The 21553-nt window shown below is 37.4% G+C and overlaps 2 protein-coding genes and 1 long non-coding RNA gene across 4 annotated transcripts in view; 1 reads left to right on the plus strand and 2 right to left on the minus strand.

Annotated features, from left to right (window-relative positions):
- LOC129758735 (uncharacterized) overlaps positions 1 to 21553 on the minus strand; it is a 265463-nt gene that overhangs the window by 159771 nt on the left and 84139 nt on the right. The gene's annotated exons all lie outside the window — the stretch shown is intronic.
- On the plus strand, positions 1005 to 7478 carry LOC129758722 (protein suppressor of white apricot-like). 2 transcript variants are annotated; one of them, XM_055756326.1, is made up of 6 exons: positions 1005 to 1199; positions 1281 to 1759; positions 4096 to 4268; positions 4870 to 5277; positions 5343 to 6336; positions 6399 to 7478. In XM_055756326.1, the coding sequence occupies exons 2-6, from the start codon at positions 1497 to 1499 to the stop codon at positions 7393 to 7395; spliced, it is 2835 nt and encodes a 944-aa protein (XP_055612301.1). In that variant the 5' UTR covers positions 1005 to 1199; positions 1281 to 1496; the 3' UTR covers positions 7396 to 7478. The 2 variants fall into 2 exon arrangements, with proteins under 2 accessions (XP_055612301.1, XP_055612300.1); XM_055756325.1 differs by having other exon boundaries at positions 1005 to 1187.
- LOC129758734 (inositol oxygenase-like) lies at positions 12855 to 16927 on the minus strand. Its single transcript, XM_055756338.1, has 5 exons — positions 16708 to 16927; positions 16217 to 16388; positions 13380 to 13725; positions 13077 to 13307; positions 12855 to 13006 (listed from the first exon to the last, which is right to left on the minus strand). The coding sequence occupies exons 1-5, from the start codon at positions 16726 to 16728 to the stop codon at positions 12898 to 12900; spliced, it is 879 nt and encodes a 292-aa protein (XP_055612313.1). The 5' UTR covers positions 16729 to 16927; the 3' UTR covers positions 12855 to 12897.

A 21553-nucleotide genomic window follows, 5' to 3' on the forward strand; every position in this document is an offset into this window, starting at 1 on the left:
TTTAATTTGATTTGAAAAGAATGTCAAATTTAGACTCTTGATTAAAATCCAGAATTAGATTCAGATTTCCGAATTCAGATTTAAAATTTCAGATTCAAGAATCAAGATTTCCGGTTTAAGATTTCGGATTCAGTTTAAAATTTCACATGCAGATTCCAAATTCCGGTTCAAGATTTTTATTTCAGATTGAAAATTCAGATTAAGATTTCATATTCAGATTTCAGAATCAGATTTAAGATTTCAGATTCAGATTTCAGATTTCAGATTCAGATTTCAGATTCAGATTTCAGATTCAGATTTCAGATTCAGATTTCAGATTAAGATTTCAGATTCAGATTTCAGATTCAGATTTCAGATTCAGATTTCAGATTCAGATTTCAGATTCAGATTTCAGATTCAGATTTCAGATTCAGATTTCAGATTCAGATTTCAGATTCAGATTTCAGACTCAGATTTCAGATTCAGATTTCAGATTCAGATTTCAGATTCAGATTTCAGATTCAGATTTCAGATTCAGATTTCAGATTCAGATTTCAGATTCAGATTTCAGATTCAGATTTCAGATTCAGATTTCAGATTCAGATTCAGATTCAGATTTTAGATTCAGATTTCAGATTCAGATTTCAGATTCAGATTTTAGATTCAGATTTCAGATTCAGATTTCAGATTCAAATTTCAGATTCAGATTTCAGATTCAGATTTCAGATTCAGATTTCAGATTCTGATTTCAGATTCAGATTTCAGATTCAGACTTCAGATTTCAGATTTAAGATTTCGGATTCAAATTTCAGATTCAGATTTCAGATTTCACATTTCAAATTCAAATTTCAGATTCAGATTTCAAATTCATTTTTAAGATTCAGATTTCCTATTCATTTTTAAGATTCAGATTTCAGATTAAGACCAAAAAAAACTTTTTCCTGCGTGTACAAAATGATTGTCCAAAAATTTAAAATGGCAACCCGGTTCGATGCATTCTGACAAGTTGGCCCGCTGCCATTTTTGTTATTCAAAAATTTTGGTCCCGCACCTCGGCCATCGTGAGGTTCTTTTGTGAAAAAGCGGAATTTTTCAGAACTTCTGATTCGGGGGTACCGGAAAAAACGTTCCTTTTGTGCTTGGAAAGTTTCTTGACCCGGTTTCAATAGTTTGGTTCGATAATTCGGCCTACGCGACCATCTGGAAAGGTGAATACGGCGGTAATTGACGCTTCAGAAAAAGGGACGCAAGAATATAACCTTTCGGGGATCGATTTTTCTTTTTGTTCTGTTGTGGTGCAGTAAAGCTAATGGAATTTGATCGGTTCGGAACTATGGTTCCGGAAGTGAGTGTCCGAGCTCGTTGAAAAAGTGCAGCACGCAAACGAAGAACGTTGAGAAGTGGCTTGGGAGCTAGAGACGGGAAATTAGGGAAGCAAGGTTGATTGGTCTGTTTATGAGAAGGAACATTCTGCTGGCATCGTCACCGGGAGGGCTTATCCCGGCAGGGCAGTGGAAATGAGTTCTGGAAGCGGCGAAGGCAGTCGGCTGGGGCATCATCATCTCCAGAACAACAACGGCGAATCGGGAATACTGCGGCACAAGGGACACTTCCATCATCATCATCACCATCGGGACGGATACGGAGCGGACAACTTTGCCGATCTGCTCGTGTTCGGGTACAGCTGCAAGGTGTTCCGGGATGACGACAAGGCGCGCTTCATCGACCAGGGCCGGCATCTGATTCCGTGGATGGGCGACAATCAGTTGAAGATAGACAGGTTAATAATTCCTTCCTACTTTTAAAATTACCCTTTTCGATTGATGAATCAGAGATTATATCTTATGCCTCTTGGGCCGATCCACATGATTTTCCTAACCATGAATCCTGTCCCAAATCTAGCGATTTAGGTTTCAGTGGACACTGCAAGCTGCGCAGCTGAGTCATTAGTATTTAAGAATTAAAATTATCCAAATGATAAATTTACCAACCAATAATCATTCGTTGAATGTCGTTCACGAATTAAGTTATTCTGCTGTAAAGATGACTTAAAACAACACGTACCTGACCAAGTATGCTAAGGATATTCCCTAAATCTGGCATCGAATATAAGCCTGGGGCTTGAGGAAGCAGTATAAGATAGAATTCCATGACAATCAACATCCTATAGCAGTCAATCCTTTATAATTGGTCAATTTAAAACCTTTAATTGACCCATAGACTGACTTCTTTAGAAAGAAATTAATTAAGGTACATCGGGGTAAGTGTGGACGGGTTTTCGTATAGTTCAACTTTAAAAAATCATAAAAAAATCAGCAGTGGAGCAATTTTGATAAATTGACGTTCAATGTGATGCAGAACATGTTTTTTTACAAAAGCTGAAGAGATGAGCTCGATAGAAGCAAAGCAAAAAAAGTTATCACGCAAATCGTTATGGACGGCTGGTGTCTTCACTTACCCCGCTTTATGGGGTAAGTGTGGACGGTAGATTTTCCCTTTGATTTCTCAGGAAATTTTCAAAAAATTTGTGTTTTCTTGGTTGAATACGTTACTTTATTGCTCGAATCGTCCAAAATTTTGAAAAAAGTTCATGATACTATAATTATAGTGTGTAATTTATGTTACAACACACGAGATCCGATTTCATCAAAAACACAGAACAAATAAGTACTTTACTCAAATTTTCATGATCCGAATGCTTAATATAGCTAAATAATACAACTCATAAAGGATGAAAGACAAAATTGAAAAAATGTGTAAACATCAAGTCTTTTTAAAGCCGTCCACACTTACCCCAGGTAGGGGTTGGAGACAAAATTTTAGTTTTTTGTAAATAAACTCTTTTTTCTTAATTTTTAACCGCTGTTTCTTTTCCTAACTGGTTGTTTGGAATGTAAGGATTGTTTCAATGTAGAGTTTTTCATCGAGAGCCAGCTAGTTTAGGAGAAATTTGCAATTGAAAAAGATGCACATCAACTCGACATCGTAGTTGAAAATAGAAAATTCCGAAAAAGTCGCTGTAAGCAACCGTTATTGGCTGAATCGTATCTTTTTCACAGTTATTGGATAGATTACAAGTAAATTGAACATTCTGCATTAAAAGTTTGAAAAAATAGTGCACAATATTGTTTTTATAGCCATCGTCCACACTTACCCCGCGTCCACACTTACCCCGGTGTACCTTATTAATAATTTTTTATTGCAATTAACAGAACCCTAATTTCTAAACAATATAAAATAGTTCAATTTTTCTGGCATTAGGCAAACTTAAAAAAAACTCTGAAATATTTCATTAAAATTTTCCGATTAATATAACATTCAAATATCTTGTTGAGATTGCTAAATAAAAATATTAAACCGGTAACTCGATAAAAAAATTAAACATAAACAAAAATTTGCAATAGATCAATCTAAATCTGCAATATCGACATAAATATCTAGTACGAACTCTCCCGATCAGCTCAGTTTTTAGCTCTCCAGCCGCGGATCACTACACATCTATAGGCTGATCGTGTAATGATTGGCATTACCTACTGCTTATCAATGATCAATCGGTCGGAACCATTCGAAAACCGATCAGCCACAGAGTTCACCAGTAACTCTTAAATATTCGAACGAATGGCAAATCTTTCTTTTAGCTCAGATATTAAAAAAATACAATAAAACAAGGGTCAACCTGCAGCGCGGTCGTGGTATGTATACACGTGGTAATATATGATTTTCTATTACTTACAAAACACGATTATCATTTCTCGTTTTTCTTTTTGTACCATCGATCTTCCATGTCGTTCGGATGCGGAAGTCTTTGTTGTCGCGAATCTACTCCTATATGAATGGTAACGTTTTGTACAAATTTTAATTTCGCTTAAATATGTCCGTCTAACAAAACATTAGTACTGTTCCGATTTCCTCGTCGAACGACGTGGTTGATTCCGGTAACTTCGGTTTGTTTTTTGTCACCAGGTGCTGGTGCCAAGCTGAAGTCCCGTCACCGAAGCGTATCCCATGGCTAGTACTAATCTGGTGTTCCGTCCTTCTTTTTTGTCTCTCTTTCTTCCCTCATTTACACGTGTTGCTGGCACCGTCGAAAATTTGTCTCCCGCGGGACCACAACAGATACGACGCCCGGGGAGCGCTGCACGATCTGAGCCAACACGAGCCACCTCCAGGGGGATACGGCAACCGGATCGATTGTCTACCGCCGGCGGAACAGCGAGCGGAGCAGCTCTGCGAAGAGGAACGGTACCACAGTCTGTACACCAACGAGGTCGAGGAAGAGATCGCACAGGGTAAGTTCGCTTTTCGTTAAATGCATTTTAATGAATATGAAAAGCTACCTCCGGGGTACCGCTCCATGCCGTAAAAGGTGACTAAATTCAGCAATGAGGATGAATAAACCAATTTAAAAAAAATAAGACCATACATGGCGTCAGATCCCTTCGGAAAAAGAACAGTTTTGTTTAGAAAATACTGAACAGTGACCTTCATATCCACAGGCAGGAGCAGGTCTCAAAGTCAATGTCGAAAGACCAAGTCCGTGGAAGTTAACATAAAAAAATCGCATTTAAGAATCTACAGAAAGGGACGTAAATCCATCATAGATGTCGCGTTTGGTACTCCGGATGGATACCACTTTACAGTAATCTTCCGTGTAGGCTAGAATACGCCAACATGTAGAAGGGCCACGAGAATGCCTCTCGAATACAACACAGTTTGACCAGAACGTCTTTGTCGAGAATGAAGAAGATCGTCAACAAATGCCTTGAAAAAAAAATCATGTAGTAGTGCAAAAAAAAGGACGAAGGATGTCCAAATATCGGATTGAAGAAAATTGTTCAACTATTTCATTTATTTTTATTATTTTTAAATAAGTTTGTCTATCCTTCACAGAGGAAGCAGCGAAACGCGCCTCCGCAGCCGGTGCCGAGATAGCCTTCAACTACGATGATCCGCAGGGCACCGGAGAGGATGGCACCGGATCGCCAACGGTCGGTCCCAAACCGCCGGAAGCGGGCGAAGAGGACGACAGCTTGGATCCGCCGTTCGTTGCTCCCGCGAACTTCGAGATTCCGCACGACCTGGAACGGCCCGACACCATGAAGGAGCACGCCATCATCGAGAAGACGGCTAAATTTATCGCTTCCCAGGATTCTCAGATGGAGATTCTGCTCAAAGCCAAACAGGCCGCCAATCCACAGTTTGACTTCCTGAACGCGGGTGGGCATCTGTATCGATACTATCGGCACGTCTTGATGGCCGTTAAAACCAACCAATATCCGGAGGAGGTTCCGGAAGAAGGTGGGTGTTCAGAGTTTGTATTGTTTGTGTTCCTTTTTTAAATTATTATTAAATCTCCTTTCTAGAATTAAACGGCTTAGAAGCTGAACCGGTGGAATCGGCAGTCGAAAGCATTGCCGAGATACCGATTCCCGTTCCTGCCATCAAATATAAACCGTCGGTGGACTGCGCTTACACCCAGCTTATCAGTAAAATAACGGGTGCCCCGATTCCTAGCAATCCAACCAGCGACAGTGAAGGATCGAAATCGCCCATCAATCCAGGTCTCCTAAAGTTTTCGAATCCAGAGGGCAATCAAAAACATACTGAGAATCCGGTGGAGAAAAAAACGGTCCCCACTGGTTTGGCGGGTCTGGTACAGTACAATTCCGACAGCGATGAAAGTGGGAACGATCACGAGGAAGTTCGCAAGGCGGAAGCAGCTCCCAAGATTGAAAGGCGGAAGATCACGTTTAGTGGCGCCGTTCCTCCGGAGATTTTTCAACACGTGATTGAAAAAACGGCTACATACGTAGTGAAGAATGGGTACAGTTTCGAGGAAGCGTTGAGGACCAAAAACGATGCCCGGTTTCTGTTCCTTCGGAAAGATCATGAATTTTATCCGTATTACGCATTTCGAGTACGCTTCTTGACGGATCCGTACGAGGAAGTACGGGAGAGCCCGGAAAAGGTGACCATTACCCGTGAGATTGAAAACGGTACCGTGGTAGAAATGCCGAGCATTGGAATCAAAACGGTTAACATCGCTCCGCAACCAGTTCCTGCTCCGGTGCCGCTGATTCAAGCCACCAAACCTGGTGGAGCGGTATGTTTTTCTATAAAAAATAAAGACGAAGGAGCTAAATCGATTAGCTCCAGTGTAGTTCAAGAGCTTGGTGGCGTCGATGAGGAGGAAGCTAACACCGCTAAAAAGGACGATGTGGCTTCAACTGACCCAGAACCGGTAAAAGAAGCTAATCGAGAAACGGTGACTGAAGAGGAGATAACACAGATTGAACAATCCACAACTCCAACACCCGTTCCACCACCAGCTGTGCTAGACAATGATTCAGGAAAAGGGTAGGATATTTTTCACTTATAAAATCTAGATACCCACTTTTACTAACTTTTATTCTTTTCAGTTTAAAAATACCACTCGACGAAATCAAGGCTCAACTCCCGCTTGATTTAATTGAACCCGGTGGCTCCAAGGACCAGAAACGACTAGAAGATCGCATCAAAGACAAACTGGCAACAGCTGCTCGTGATAAAATGGCCATGATTGCAAAAGAGAAACAACTACAGTTGGAACGTAAGAAAAAAGCTAGCATGTTCCTCAGTTTGATCAACAAAGGCGAACCGGCTAAAACGGACGATCGAGAGTCCCCTACGCAGCAGCAAAGTTCGAGTCCTGAACTTACAGAACCTTCAAGTTACGTTGATGTGGCTAAAAACGGTGTCGAAAAAAGCGAAAATCACCAAGCAGAACAGCGCGCCACGGATCATGACGAAGATGAAGAAGACGAAGACGACAATGACGACAGTTCCGAAATGTCCGTTCACTCAATACCTTCCCACTCGCCTAGTCCCAGTCTGAATCAAATTGACTCAAGTGCCGAGGACGACGTGGTACTTGTTGAAGAACCAGTCGAACGACCTTCACGATCTCGCAGCAGGTCTCTTTCCCGGACTGAGAGTGGCTCCCGGAAGCGGAAGCACAAACATAAAAGCAAAACCAGCAGCAGCAGTAGCAGCAAAAAATCTAAAAAGAAGAAATCTAAAAGTGCCAGTCGAAGCCCAAGTCGGAGTCGCAACAAGGCGGCCAAGTCCAAACGAAAGCGAACCCGTAGCAGCCGTTCCCGGTCTAAGTGTTCTGAACGATCCCGCAGCCGATCCCTTTCGTCCAAGAAAAAGAAAAAGAAGAGCAAAAAGAAGGACCACAAGCATCGAAAATCGTCCCGATCGTCGTCTTCATCTAGGCAGCAGCAGGAACAGCGGCACCATCATAATCACCACTCCTATAAATCCAGTCACCAGTCGTCGTCACATGGCTGGGAGGATGAGCGGGAAGATCAGGTGGAGCCTGCAGTGGACTACTTGAGTGAGGAACGCTGGAAAATGTTACAGTACGACTTGTAACGTTCGGAAGAATGTTTTCTAGAACAGGGCTGTATATAATGCACATAGTGGAAATGAATATTGAATAATATGTTCAGTAATAAGCGCAGGTGTTCGATTATTTTATATCACAAGTATTTATCAATAAGAAGATGGCGTGTTTGAAAGCAGTTACGTTTCGGTACAAAGAAATAAAAAGGAAACTTTTGAGGTCGAATGATTAATTTGAAAATTTAATACTGCAAGACAAACTGAAATCGAAAAACTCTCGAGTATTGGTTCAAACGGTGTATTGTTGGATTTACAAGCAAATTGATTATACGAAAAAAGTGGTTGGACTTGGTTCCAGTAAATGGTGAATATTCGTGCTAGCAGGTAAGAACAGAGGATGGATAGTGACGTAGAAGAATAAACGATAACGTCGAAAAACTGCTGAAGGATGCCAATACAACGCCAAAATCTAAAGGGTTTCAAACCAGGCTCACTAGAAACGACATGCCTAAGATGTGCTCAATCAAGTTGTAGCTACTAATTTCGGCTTTTACAATACTAGGATGTCTAAGGTAAGTGACATTAAATCTACTCTTGGACCTTCCACACAAACTTTTAACGATTAAATGTTGAATGGCTTCCCAATTTTCATTAACACCCAATAATTGTAATCAACGTGGAATGTTGCTCATTGATTCAACTCTAAAAGCTCTCAGCTCTCACTCTTCAAAATTCCAGATTAAAAAAGACCAAATGTTCTAAATTTTGCCCTGAATGTTTTTGTAGATTTTTCAAAACTAAATTTTAGATTTTCTCTTAAAAACATAAAGGGTGTGTCACATCAAATTGTATCACGGAAAAAACGCTGTAGAAATTTAATTTTTAGGAATTATATCTTCCGCTTTCGCTTATAATCAGATAAGAGTGTATAGATCACGTTGGCCATGCTTCACTGTAAATTTTTCGTAAAATTGGAAAAATGTCGTCGAACGAAAAAAAGCGTAGTGAAGTAATCGAGAATCCGGAGTTGTCACATCGGGACATCGGTAAGATGCTGGGAATCGTCCAATCCACGGTCAGCAGAGTACTAAAACAATACTCCGAGAACCTAACCATCGACCGGAAGGCGAAGAACGGCAAAAATGGATGCTCCGTCAGTGAAAAAGATCACAAGCGCGTAGTTAAGCAATTTAGACGTGATCCGAGAAGTTCGGTCCGGGATGTCGCCAAAAAGCTGAATTTGTCAACTTCATTCATCCAGCGGACCAAGCAGCGAGAGGCCCTGCGTACATACAAGGTTCAGAAGGCTCCTGAACACGACGAAAGGCAAAACATGATGGGGAAGACGCGAGCCCGGATGCTGTACACCGAAATGCTGACGAAGTCGCATTGCCTGGTAATGAACTAAGAAACCATACGTCAACGCGGACTTTCGTCAGCTGCCGGGCCTGCTGTTCTTCAATACAGAGGACAAATTCAGCGTTTCGGAGGAGATTCGCAAGCAGAAACTATCCAAGTTTGCCAAAAAGTACATGATGTGGCAAGCGATCTGCTCTTGCGGAAAGTGGAGCGCCCCCTTCGTGACGACCGGCACGGTAAACGGGCAAGTTTAGCTTAAGGAGTGCCTACAGATGCGCTTACTACCACTATTGAAGCAGCACGAGGGCTCGACCATTTTCTGGCCGGATCTCGCTTCGTGCCACTATTCAAAGGACGTGTTGGAGTGGTACGAAGCCAACGAAGTCATCTTCGCCCAACGCTCCGGAGCTTCGCCAAATAGAGAAATATTGGGCGATTATGAACCCAAAAGTTGTCAAATCCGCCTCCTTAAGAACCCAAAAGTTGTCAAATCGGAGGCGGACCTCAAGAGTAAATGAATTCTGTTAAAAAAAAAACTACAACCTGACGTTGTATAGAACGTTATGGACAGGGTGAAGAGGAAGGTGCGAGCATACGGGCTTGGGCTCGAAGTATGAATGAAAAGAAAATTCCAAAAGTTGTTTAATAGTTTTTATTTTACTGTCTAAAATTTTCAAAAGGTTCGGTCTACTGGGCGAATTTCTACAGCGTTTTTCCGTGATGCAATTTGATGTGACACACCCTTTAAATGTTAAGTTTTACTCATGCAAACGTTAGTTAAATTTGTGAAACTAAATATATCAGGGCTGGTAGCGGTTTGACAATGAAATAGTAGTGACTTTAGTGACCAAAATTTGAAAAAAAGTGACCAAATAGTGACTTTGAGGACCGAAAAAAGTGACCAAATTGTGACTATGTAAAACGAAAAAAGTTACTTTGAAGTACAAAAAATGTGACCAAATAGATTTTGAAGAAATTAAATTAGTCAGCCAAAGATAATCCTGTAGTTATCAAGTTTACTGAAGATGATTTTTGATCTGCCAAGTGTTAAATGTTCATTGGATTACAAATTTGTTCCTTTTTGTATCAGTAAAAACGAATTTAAGTCCACCGTCTTCGGTAATTCTTCGGCTTTTTGGCGAAGAAGCCAGTTATCAAACGCGCTTTTTTCTTCTCTACGGTATCTTGAACTTGGTCAGCAGCTCGTTTTTGTGAAGACAGCAGGGTTGCTCGTTTTCCTAACAGCAGGGTTGCTAGCGATTTTTCGTTTTGGAATTCCAAAGTTTTTCCCGGTTTTCCCAGGTTTTTTCCTGGTTATAAATGATGATTTTTCCGATATTTTTTATACTCGTTTTTGATTTAAAATCATGTCAAAAAAATATAAAAGGCTTCCAATTTCTAATAATTGTATCCCAAACTTGTTAACCGATTAGAAATCATGGCAAACACCTCGGCGTCTTGTAACACGTAGTCTTTTCGTTTCAAATTTACAGGCTTTCATGATTTTTTTTAAACAAATCTAACGAACTGGGCATATATTTGTTGGTTTGCTCCACAATTTCAACAATTTTGCAAAAAAGTCCGGTTAAATTGATCATGAAACTATGATGTTGTACTTTCCAGCCAATATACATTTTCTAGAATTTCTATAGAGTTCTAGAATAAAAGTATAATTTATTTAGAAATATGTTAACAATACATCGAAACATACTATAAAATCAACTTGAATGGGGATTACAAAACTTAAAATCATCATATTGCCGGTAAATATTTAGTTTCTTTCTAAATTCAGTTATATTTTTTTTTGTACAAATCCGAAGAAATGTTTTTGAAAAAAATATTTTTTAAAACAAAACAATAAATAACTACAGTAACAGTCATTTGAACTAAAGATTCGTGAAAATATAGAAACCGTGTATTAGGATATATTGACAGTTCAACACGAACACCACCTAAACAGGAGGCCTCAGCTTTAACCTCAAACCATGGGAGAACAGAATCTATTTTTGAGAAGGGCGCACGATAAACGCGATTTTCTGGTACTAATTTCGAAAAATTCGTCCTGTGGAAAAGCGATACACAGATGTTCGTTTTTTGATTTTTTGGGTGTTCAGGGGTGCCAAGTGCGTTGAAATTTGGAAAATGATTATATTTTTTTATTGCATTGTTATTGAAAAACCTTTTAATGAGTACTGAGAATTTGCAACTTTCCCGTAGATTTCTATTCGAATGTGAAATTAAACGCATCATTTATCTGAACGATATAGCAACTTACTGTATCGCACAATTAAACGATGTAGCGAATTATGTGGATATGTTTTAAATAATCAGAGCATGTTGGCGATTATTTTCAAAGTCAACATAGACGGGGCTTCATTGATTTACTTGCTTGAACAGTGAATGATTTTGCATTCGTTTAGAAGTTAGACACTGCTCTTTTTTAATCTATCAAGCAGTACATGACAATATATTTAAGATGTTTCTAATTCACCTTGAAAATTCATTAGCAAAAGATGGATTATCTTCATCCATTATTTAGGGACGCCCCGTAATGAATTCAAACGTTTAGCTGTTGATGTTTAAAAAATTTAATCAATTCAAAAATATTATGAGTTTAAAACAAGCAAAAACTGATTTTAGTAACTCACCTAGCATCACTGGTGAGGCCGCCAGCAAATCAAAATTTGAGGTTATGGCTGAGGCCAATTTTTCGCCAATACTATCGTACGTATATACCCTTATAGTGAGAGAAAACAACGAGTCTCAAGATTTGTAAAACACAAAACCTCTTCAAGTGAGAGTGTAATACCTCTATAAACTAGAATCGTTTTCCTGACTAGACGAAGGAAGTTAGAGAAAATAACACTTTTGTACCATTTTGACACTTACTCAGAAAACTTCGAACTGATGCATCAACTGGTGTCAGGTGGATTTTTATCAAATACAGTTGAATTTCTAGATCACTTTAATTCATTTGTATGTTGCTGACCCTCTATAAAAGAGAACCTGGTTAAGTTATAAACCTCTATAAGAGAGGAAAAAAGTTCAGTTTTGTGTTTAGTTTTGTCGTTAATAGTTTCATTATTTAATTAATATCATTTGAGTTATGCTTGTAAGTGTAGCACACTTGCGGAGACCGGAAAAATGAGATAACTCGTATTTCTCCGCAATTAGTTAAAAAAAAGTGATAACATAAACGCTTATTTTACTAATGAACGAAAATAAGCGATTATGAGATAAATCTATATCCAGACTCTCAAAAATACTCTTAAATTTTGAAATAATTCTTAAAATATTTTTGAAACTTCGTGAAAAATACTCCAAAAATGTCAATTTTCCCGATGAGTTGCCGAAATTCCCGGTTTTTTTCCGGTTTCCCGGTGACGTGATCAAATTCCAAAGTTTTTCCCGGTTTTCCAGGTTCGCTAGCAACCCTGTAACAGTCGAAACTCCCTCTAGCATCGCTTGAGCTAGCTCGACTTCTGCCATATTACGGATTTCGATGGCCTTTTTTAGTCGTGTGATTGCTTCCAAAAAAAATCTAAAGAATATAAAAATATCTAAGTTATTCTATTTGGGTACAATTTTCCAACAACGATGTTTTCAGATGAAAGAAGGTTCTCAACGTTATCAAAAATATCCTGTGGTAGTATCGCATCGGCAGGCCAAACATCCTCATTGCACACTCTGGTTACTATAGTACGGACTAACCTCTCGAGTTCTCATTAGGTGAATGAGTGGTTCTTCTCTCTGGAAGAAACCTATATAAAAACATCCATTTATTAGGACCGACCCAAACGTAGGGGTATTAAATGCGGATTTTCTAATCAATTTTCGCCTCATTTCAATATTAACACGCGCAATTCAAATTACTCTTTCATTGGTTTATTTGCGGTGAAAAAAGTGACTTTTGGTGATAAAAGTGACCATTTTTCGGAAAATAGTGACTTTAGTGACCAAATGATGAAAAAAGTGACTTTTTAGTGACTGACCCAAAAAAAGTGACCAAGTCACTAAAAAGTGACTCGCTACCAGCCCTGATATATTGAGGTATGCCTGCCTGCCATTGGTGATAGTATCAGCTTATCAATGCAATCAATTGTCTATTTCAAACAAAAATTGCTTTATTCTAGTATAAATATTAAAACATATATCTGGTCCCGTTTCGTGCCCTCACCATTCAATCTCTCCAGGAATGTATTTGTCGATCAAGCTCTGGTAATACGGCCACAGCGCCTCCAAGTCCGGTATCTTCGTACATTTGGTATACAAATCGTAACGACTGCAACGAGAGCGAAAAATTATTAGTGAAATGTTCCCTTTTCCGCGAACTTCATATAATCAATACTAACTTAAAAAGCAAGACCCATCGTTTGGTTTCCTCGTCCTTGTCCGTGGTCAGATGAGCGTAGTCTCCACCCGAATGCCATGGGTAGAACGAATGGTACCGGATCATGTTCAGAGCCTGAGGCGGCAGAGTACTCTTGTTGTGCACCAACACCCGGTACAGGTATTCGTCGTGACCCCAGGACATTGTTAACCGCTCCAGACCGCAGTTGGGTTGGTACTTTCCGTATTTGGTGCTAAGTGAATGGAAGAAAAAAAGAGTGTCACCAAAACTTCGAGAAAACATCTCTGAATGTGAACAAACTCACTTGTATTTGGAATTCTTGCCGTCGACATTGTCCACGAAACTTTCCTCCCGATAGACGATACTCTGACCCCAGTCGCACCCGACCGGGAAGGTATCTCCGACCACGGCCCACTGTGGCTCCCCGTAGAAGGCCATCACCTTGCCCAGATCATGGATAAGGCCGGTCAAGTGCAGCCAGTCCCACTCCGGGTATTCCTCCCGAGCTCGTTCGGCAGTCTGGAACGCATGAATGATGTTGGGTAGGTCCAGATCCGGGTCGGATTCATCGACCAGATCATTGAGCTTCTCCAGTGCTTCCCGAATCGTTGCCCGGAAATGGTCGAATTTGAGCCAGTCTTCGTGGCGACCTTTGGGGGATTAAAAAGAAAATGATGAATTTTTTTTAAGTGATGCCACGTGAACCCACATCTTGGGTTCAAATCCTGCCGGGAGGCAGATGATTTTTTTACACGTATTAAAATGTCAATTTTCGTCCTCTTATCACTTTATTAATCTTAAAATAGCGTAGGTACTTAGATGTTTTAATTTTAGACATATTTTTTCCATTTAAATGAGCTACCTAAAACAGTCGTTGAATTGTCTTCCTCAGAAATTAATGTTTATAGAAGCAGATCGTAAAGGTTCACGTGTTCTATAACGTGTAGATCGATTAACAAAATTTTCATAATTGACGTGCGTTGACTAACCGGTTGTTTACAAACAGATCAACCTGTGATCTTGATACGTCGTGGATTAGACAAGGTTTGCGACGCATTTGCACACCATGGACAATATTGATAAGTAGAGGATCAATTCTATCTCTGCATGGGTGTTTTTCTGCCCTTTATAATCTCCGGTTATCTTTCGGTTAGCACGTTTTCTAATCAATCAACCGTTAATCAACGAGGGTCGATCTGGGCGTCATAAATCAAACTTGCCACATTGTTGTTTGTAAACAAAATAATTAGATCGGATGAGTGCACTCTGGAACGGCTCCTCCTTTCCCTTTCTTCGGTTGATTTCTGATTAAAGGCAACTAATATGTCTGTTTTGATAAAATCCAGTTGCTGACCCCTGAAATTTGTAACAAACATGTTTTTTAAAGTATTTCTCCAATCTAATGCATCCGATTTCTACAATTTTATTCATTTTAACTATCATGAATCTTATAAACCATATTAAATATTCCCGAGATTCGGTAAAAACGCGTTCAAAATCTCGTTAAATTTGTTGTGATTTTTCCCCTATTTCTCATCCTGAACAATTTTTTTATTAGGACAAACGCCGTCTATTTGAATCGGTTCAATTCCGTAAAGAAAAATGATATCGCCTTTATTGTTACCAGATAAGGTTGTAAGATATTTCCGAAATTCGGTGAATAATAAACTCGAATATCGTACTACCGTACACTCCAATTGATGTACAATTTGGCAGTCTTTGAGCCCCGAGTTTTCGAAAAAAAACTTCCGTCGTGACGTCGTGATTCTGTTTGACTTAGGTTCCGTCGTCCATTAAGATGCACCTGTTGCCGTTGCCCAGAATCCGTTCGTAAAGTTTATGTGTCCTTGTTTTTGCTCGAGATTGTTGCTCTACTGATTTCTTAGTTACCTTCCGCTTCTTGTACGTCTTCAAGGAGTTCCTGGCCTTGATTCTCTGAATCATTCCAATGCTGGTTTTGAACTTTTTAGCCATATCACGCGTTGATACCGATCGGTTACGTTTGATATGGGTGACTAGTTTAGCATCCAGCTGGGTCTGTTTGGACCCAGGTTTTCTTCCGGATCTAGGCAGATCCTTCAAGGACGACTCGTTGCCATATTTGTCGATGATATTTTTCACGCTTGTGTGGTGTACTTGGAACCGTTTTGCGATTTGGTTGTAGGCAACACCCTTTTCCGTGCACCAAGTGTGCAGAATTTTCTTTCTAGTTTCAAGATCAATACGAACCATAGCGAAAAAATAATCTGAATAAATTGATTGCACAACACTTTTTAAGCATGTAAACAAACTTTTGCTTGTATGCACACAGAAAAAAAATTCACCCATTTTGAGTAAACTAGTTTTAACAGTTGCTAATGACTTTTCGATACAGTTCAAGCTGAAGTCAGAAGCTACATGTTGCGCACAAGGATATATTTTTTTGTTTTTTTTTTAGATTGTGACCACAAAAATGTAGAAAAGTGGTGTAAAAACAATACTTTTCAACAAATGAACCGCTAAAAGTGTTTCACTTAAGGTTGAAAACTTTTGAAAGTAGATTGGAAAGTAGACAGGATTTGACACATTTTTGCAACTTTAGATTCCAAAATATAATTTTCAGAATGTTTGAACATATTTCGAAGGTTGCTGTTTTTTTTTTACTTTTTGTCAATTTACTATTTCTCAGATTTCCTAACACCTAAATTCAAATTTGCACTGGGATGCACTGAACTTTGCCCTTAATTTATAGTTCAAAATTGGCATTTGAAATCTACTTACAGTTAAAAACGATAAATTAAATTTAAAAAAAGATCACAAGTTTGGAATAAAAATATAATAATTTCAAAATCTATTAAATATATATTTTTTAAAAACCTAGATATAATTTTTATCAACTTTAGAACGAAAACTTTTGAAATTTAACCCATAACTCAGATCATATTTGAAAATATGTTGATCCCTGCATCGAATTGATTTCTAACCAAAATGCTGAGCAGTAAAACTTGAAATAAATAAAATAAGACATCGGAACAGTTTGAAGACGAAATAAATAGATTCAATGCAAAGAATTATATGTTTTTTTTTTAAATTATATTCCGATTGAGCTCTTAAGAGTCACATTTTCAATCTAAAAAAAATCAAATTACAGAATCGTCTTACCTTTAACGAAATCCACCGTCTGGTGAGTATGCATCAGTTTGTAGGTTCGCCGAACACGTTCCTTTAACGGGTCATTCTCGTCGATACTGTAATCTCGGAACTGAGACACCTCTTTGTCGGCGAACTTTTTCTCCGGCCTTAGTAACTCCGAAACATCCAACAGATTGGGGTGCTTTTAAGAAATTAGAAAAAATAAGAAAATTTTGAGAAAAAATGCCCTCGTTGTCACGATTCTTTTTTTTAAATTTTGTGATTCAAACTTTTTAAGATATTTTTTTTTAATTTAAAATATATGAAAAACTTTTTTTCAAAACACTCTTTTAGAGATCGACCTTTCTACTGTTTTTTTCCAAAATCGTTTCCAATTTATTTCTGCTTGTCGTCGATGATCTTAAGTTTTTCTTTCATTTCAGGTTTTTCTATGAGTCACATTTCCGTTAACTGTTTCAAAATCACACATCAAGAAATGTGCTCAATCTCACAAAACTGACCTCTTCCACAATAATACGCATGGTGCAGTTCGTTCAATCAACGTGACAATCAATGGTACCACTTTTTAAGGAAAACTTTTTACACGAAACTTGTTAACAAAACGATCCTTCCACTTGTTGGTTGTGTATTGTTTCAATCCACCCCTAGAACTGAGCGAACGAACCGAGCCTCATCCCGATTTTAATGAAAATGTTATCTCTAAAAAACAACGGTTTGGTTTGAATATGGAAAATCGAGGAGCGATGAAATGCAACAGGTTCTGTCTGTATGTTGTTAGTTGTAGGTAATTCTCTCAATTGGAATATGTTTGGTACTGCCGCGTGTTTCGTTTATGATTTATTTGATATTTATAGTTATTGAAATGTTTTGCTCGATCAGTTCGTCATCATCTTAATGGTGATGAAAATTGATAACGGTTCAGATGATCATGCATGGGCTATAAAAAGATGACGACGGCTTTGGTTCGAAATCAAGGTCAGGAGCCTTCAAGAAACTGATTTTATCAGCCGGTTAAAAACCGTTTAAAAAAATTGGATATTTGAAATTATCCACATCGTTACCTGTCATGAGAATATGACCTACATTTTTTCGGAATACGGCACAAGAAATACGGTTAATAGTGTGTCGAATTTCAGCCAAAGGTTATTGTCAAAATTCTTGCTTTAGCGTCAAGAAAATTTGAGATTAGTACATGTCAGCTTATCATATGCCCACTCAATAAAGTTAATTGATACGAGCTAAAATGAGCCATTAAGATTAAAGTGCCTGTTCGGTCCATAAAATTCTCTCTGAGAACAAGGTTAATGAGCAATTACACTTAACTATACGAATAATAACGAGATGATCCCGGCAGAAAACCAAAATTTAATCAGTTAATATTGCTCATTGTTTGAGTTGTAAGCTACTAACATGCTTTAATGGATCATTATTAACACCCAGAAAGCTACCAAAAAAAAAAAATCTTTGCCCGGTTCTGTTACGGGTCAGCACTTTTTCACTGATATGTTTTTTTCTTCAACGTGAATTCGTTACTTAGAGTGGAGGTACGTTAACCAACATTGATCAATTTTTTATGGTAAAGATTCGATTGGACATTTAATAATTCGACAAAATTTGCAAAAAATTTGTATTTTAAAGCTGGGCTTAAATAGAATCAAAATTTTAAATATACTCCAAAAACAAAAATATTTTACGAGTCTCAATGTTGAAAGTTTCAAATCTTTTTGTCAAAAGTGTGCACAAATCTTAAAAATTTGTTTGTGACTTCATACATAACATACATAAATTTGTTATTTTAGTATTTCTTAAAGTGTTATAAAGTTAGCTCTCTACCACCCTTGTCAAATAGTGAAAATAGTGAAGAAAAATATAACTTTTTTTTTATTTTATTAAAAACGGACAATCTTACAAAGTGAAAAGGTTTAACATGCTTACTCATCCTTTGCGATAGAATGTGATAGAATCTCGTTTAATATATTTTCCAATATGCTTTTATTACTGATGCTCCGTGATTTATGAACCAGGGATCTATTAATGGGTCTACGATAAGGCATGACCTAAAGCAGAGGAATAGCAAGGCCCGAAAAAAGAAAAACTGATTATAAACAGCAAAAAATGGAATCCGTAACTGATAGTTAAAACATGCTCTGATGCTGGACTGAAAAATCAGCTCATTTAGGAAGACACTTTACAGTGATTAAGGACTTTCATCTAAAAATATGATTGTAGCAGTAGTATTTTTTTTTCTTCTAGAGATTCGAGAATGTCTTCCGCATTAATCCAGATTTGAGGAGGAGCATATGGAATCAAACTTGTCGATTGTCGCTTGTGCCAGATGAAAATAAGAACTGTGTTGTCCTGCGTTAGTTTAAATTTGAATTTCAGATTTTCAAACAAATTTGACTAATAAAATTTATAAAATGGAAAATGAGAATTAGGAATGTGATCCGAAACTTTAAAAGCGATTTTTTCGATACATGTCAAGTGGTTCATACGACATTTACAAAACTAATATTATTCTGCAGCTTTTTTAGCTAAATCTCGATTGTAGACATGCTAACTTTTTTGATAAGGTACCAATACTGAACTTTCAGCTTTGAGGATCAATTTTTTAAATTTTTAAACAGAGTTATTATTATGAGTATGCTTTCTGAACTCTGATGGTGAATTAAAATTTATATCGACAAAAAAAAACTTTTAAATATATATTTCATTTTGTTTATCGGCCTTATCGGTAAACAGAGATGTCCTGTTTTATTAGTGTTTCGAAACGCGATGATAATAAACTAAGAAACCAATCCATCGATAGATCCGTTTCCGAACTAGAGGGAGCTTATCTGAGCGATCACACACCATCTTTTCGTTCGTTCGCACTGCAAGTTTCCGCTTGTGGGGCGAACCACGCTTGGCTTACTAATATGTGGTGGTAGATTCAACTCTATCTGTATCTACCACTTTATAGTAGTTGGCCCGTGCTGAACAAACATTTGTAATGATAATGTTTCTAAATAAAATTCTACTCGCTCATTTTCACCATCTTCAATTTCTTCTAACTTTTTATCCGTCTATAAAATTTTATAATCTTGAAATGTTCTTACTAAATAGGATCTAACTTTTTGCCGATAAGGCCGATAAACTAAATAGCAAACATAACTAACGATGAGTAAATTCTCCATAGAATTTTAAATATTATTAACACTAAACATACCGACATTTTGTATATACCTATTCATACCGCGAGCGGTCAAATGACGGCAAACACCGTTTTCGCTAAAACTCCCTTGTTTCTCAATCGATTTTTACCAAATTTATAGTTTTGAAAAGCTTATTATTCGACTCAAATATGTTTCTCAGACAATTTTCAGCTACAATCAATAACTTTAAAGTTATTTACAGTACAAGAAAAATTTTATGAAAAAACATGCTTCAGGACAAAGGTTGTAAATCAGTTATAAAGTGCTCGAAAAAAATTTCACTTAGTGCCTGAGAAAGCTGAAGTTAGAAGCTATATGTTGCACATATGGAAATTTTTTTAAAAAATTTTCTAAGATCATGGCCACAAAAAATGTAAAAAAGTTGTGTAAAACCCGTACTTTTCAATCAATCAACCGCCAAAGCTGTTCCTGTTACAGTAGAAAATTTTGAAAAAGTGAATTGAAAAGTAGACGTAATTTGTCACATTTTGGAATCTTTAGATTTTTAAAATACTAAATACATAATTTTTGACGGCTTTTCAAAGGTAGTTGTTTTGCGAACTTTTTATGAATCTGGATTTTCTGAGACAATCCCTACACCTAAATTCAGCTTTGCACTGGATTTTGAGTACGTTAACGTATAGTTTAGGCAATAAAACTATATGCAAAAGAAAGCAAATTTCATGCCGGTTCTAGTGATGTAACTGCATTGGCGGTGCAATGCTTTACAAAAATATAATAAATATATTTCTGAAAGTAAAACCAGAAAATTTAAGCGAATCCCGAGCAGACTTTTATGGCAAAATTACACCTAATTTTGCTATCATGCCTTGAAAGTAAAACGAGGTATCATTTTGCCCGAATAAAGGTGGTACAATGCCAAAATTTGGGTCTCACTTTTCATATACGGATACCTCGATTATACCAAGTGTAGGTTTCACTGAAACCTTAATGATGCCTTGTTGAGCCAACGTTTTGAAATGAGTTTTGAGGGCATAATGAAAGCACTTTAAGGTATCATTTAATGCCAAAATGTGGCATCGTCATGCTTTTAAAATTTCGTTCATAAAGGATAGCTTAACAAGGTATCAAAATACATTCTCTGAAACCAAAATTTGGCATAACTGTGCTATCCGTATAGAGCAAACGAGAGCAAAATTTTTGCATTGTACCACCATTACTCTAAAAAATTATACCGAATTTCGCTTAAAAGGCATGATAGCAAAAGAACTGTAAACCATCGAATAATTTACTCCAACAAAAAGAAAGTTGTATTGTATACACTCAGGGTATACAATGAGTAATATATGAATATAGTCTTTTCAAACGAAACTCCAGGAAAAAACATCGCAATGTGTTATTAATATCTACTGCACTTATGGTTGCATAAATTAAGGCGATTTTCAAACCTTCAGTTCAGCATCTAAAAGTGATGAAATCCATAAAAGGTATAATTTCATAAGCGTTTTAATTTGAAATAAAAACCTCTTGTAAGGCTGTGTATCACCGTATAGAAGCGTAAAAAAGCTTTGTGTATAAGCTTTATATAAATACATATTAAACAAAATCTCTCTCAATCAATTGTATAAGCAAACACGAGTTTGGCTCCTTAAAACTCAAAGGTATGAGCCGTTTCAAATAAAGAAACTGTTAAAAAAAACCAAATCTCTTTCAGATCGACCCTTCATATTTTTTGAATCTTTTAAATTTGCAAAAGCCATTGAAACCAATTTTTTCCACGATTATGTTAAAACCTATGAGAATTTTACAACGCTGAAAAATCTGTTTTAAACTGGTTTCATATGGAATGTAAATTGAATAATGAAACTGCGTAAAAGTCACTGAATAATACAGACTTAACATCATTAGACCACAGATGCTAAGACCGATTGGGTAATCCGATGACTGTTGGATAGTTCGATGAAATGGGTTAACATGCAATATAAAAATGCTGCCATATGGACATTGATTTGTTCACACACAATAATGTAAAGTAAAGAAATTTAGAATTAAGACTAAGAATTTAGGTACATTGAAATTTTGAATTAATTCAGTACACTTTTTCTTAAAGCTTAACGCCAGCATTTTGATTCAATTATCAAAGATTTCGGGGAGCAAAATTCTGATAAAGATAAGCGTACAATCAATGCTC

This window comes from Uranotaenia lowii, chromosome 3 (genome assembly GCF_029784155.1).
Source record: "Uranotaenia lowii strain MFRU-FL chromosome 3, ASM2978415v1, whole genome shotgun sequence".
Classification (NCBI taxonomy): domain Eukaryota; kingdom Metazoa; phylum Arthropoda; class Insecta; order Diptera; family Culicidae; genus Uranotaenia; species Uranotaenia lowii.

Excerpts from the sequence above, each read along its gene's own strand:
- LOC129758722 (XM_055756326.1), top strand. The coding sequence starts at position 1,497 with ATGAGTTCTGGAAGCGGCGAAGGCAGTCGGCTGGGGCATCATCATCTC. Across the intron at positions 1,760-4,095 it reads AATCAGTTGAAGATAGACAG|ATACGACGCCCGGGGAGCGC; the intron begins GTTAATAATTCC and ends GGACCACAACAG. Across the intron at positions 6,337-6,398 it reads GACAATGATTCAGGAAAAGG|TTTAAAAATACCACTCGACG; the intron begins GTAGGATATTTT and ends TATTCTTTTCAG.
- LOC129758734 (XM_055756338.1), bottom strand. The coding sequence starts at position 16,728 with ATGCGTATTATTGTGGAAGAG. Across the intron at positions 13,726-16,216 it reads GACGGTGGATTTCGTTAAAG|GTCGCCACGAAGACTGGCTC; the intron begins GTAAGACGATTC and ends AATCCCCCAAAG. Across the intron at positions 13,007-13,076 it reads CGATGGGTCTTGCTTTTTAA|TCGTTACGATTTGTATACCA; the intron begins GTTAGTATTGAT and ends CTCTCGTTGCAG.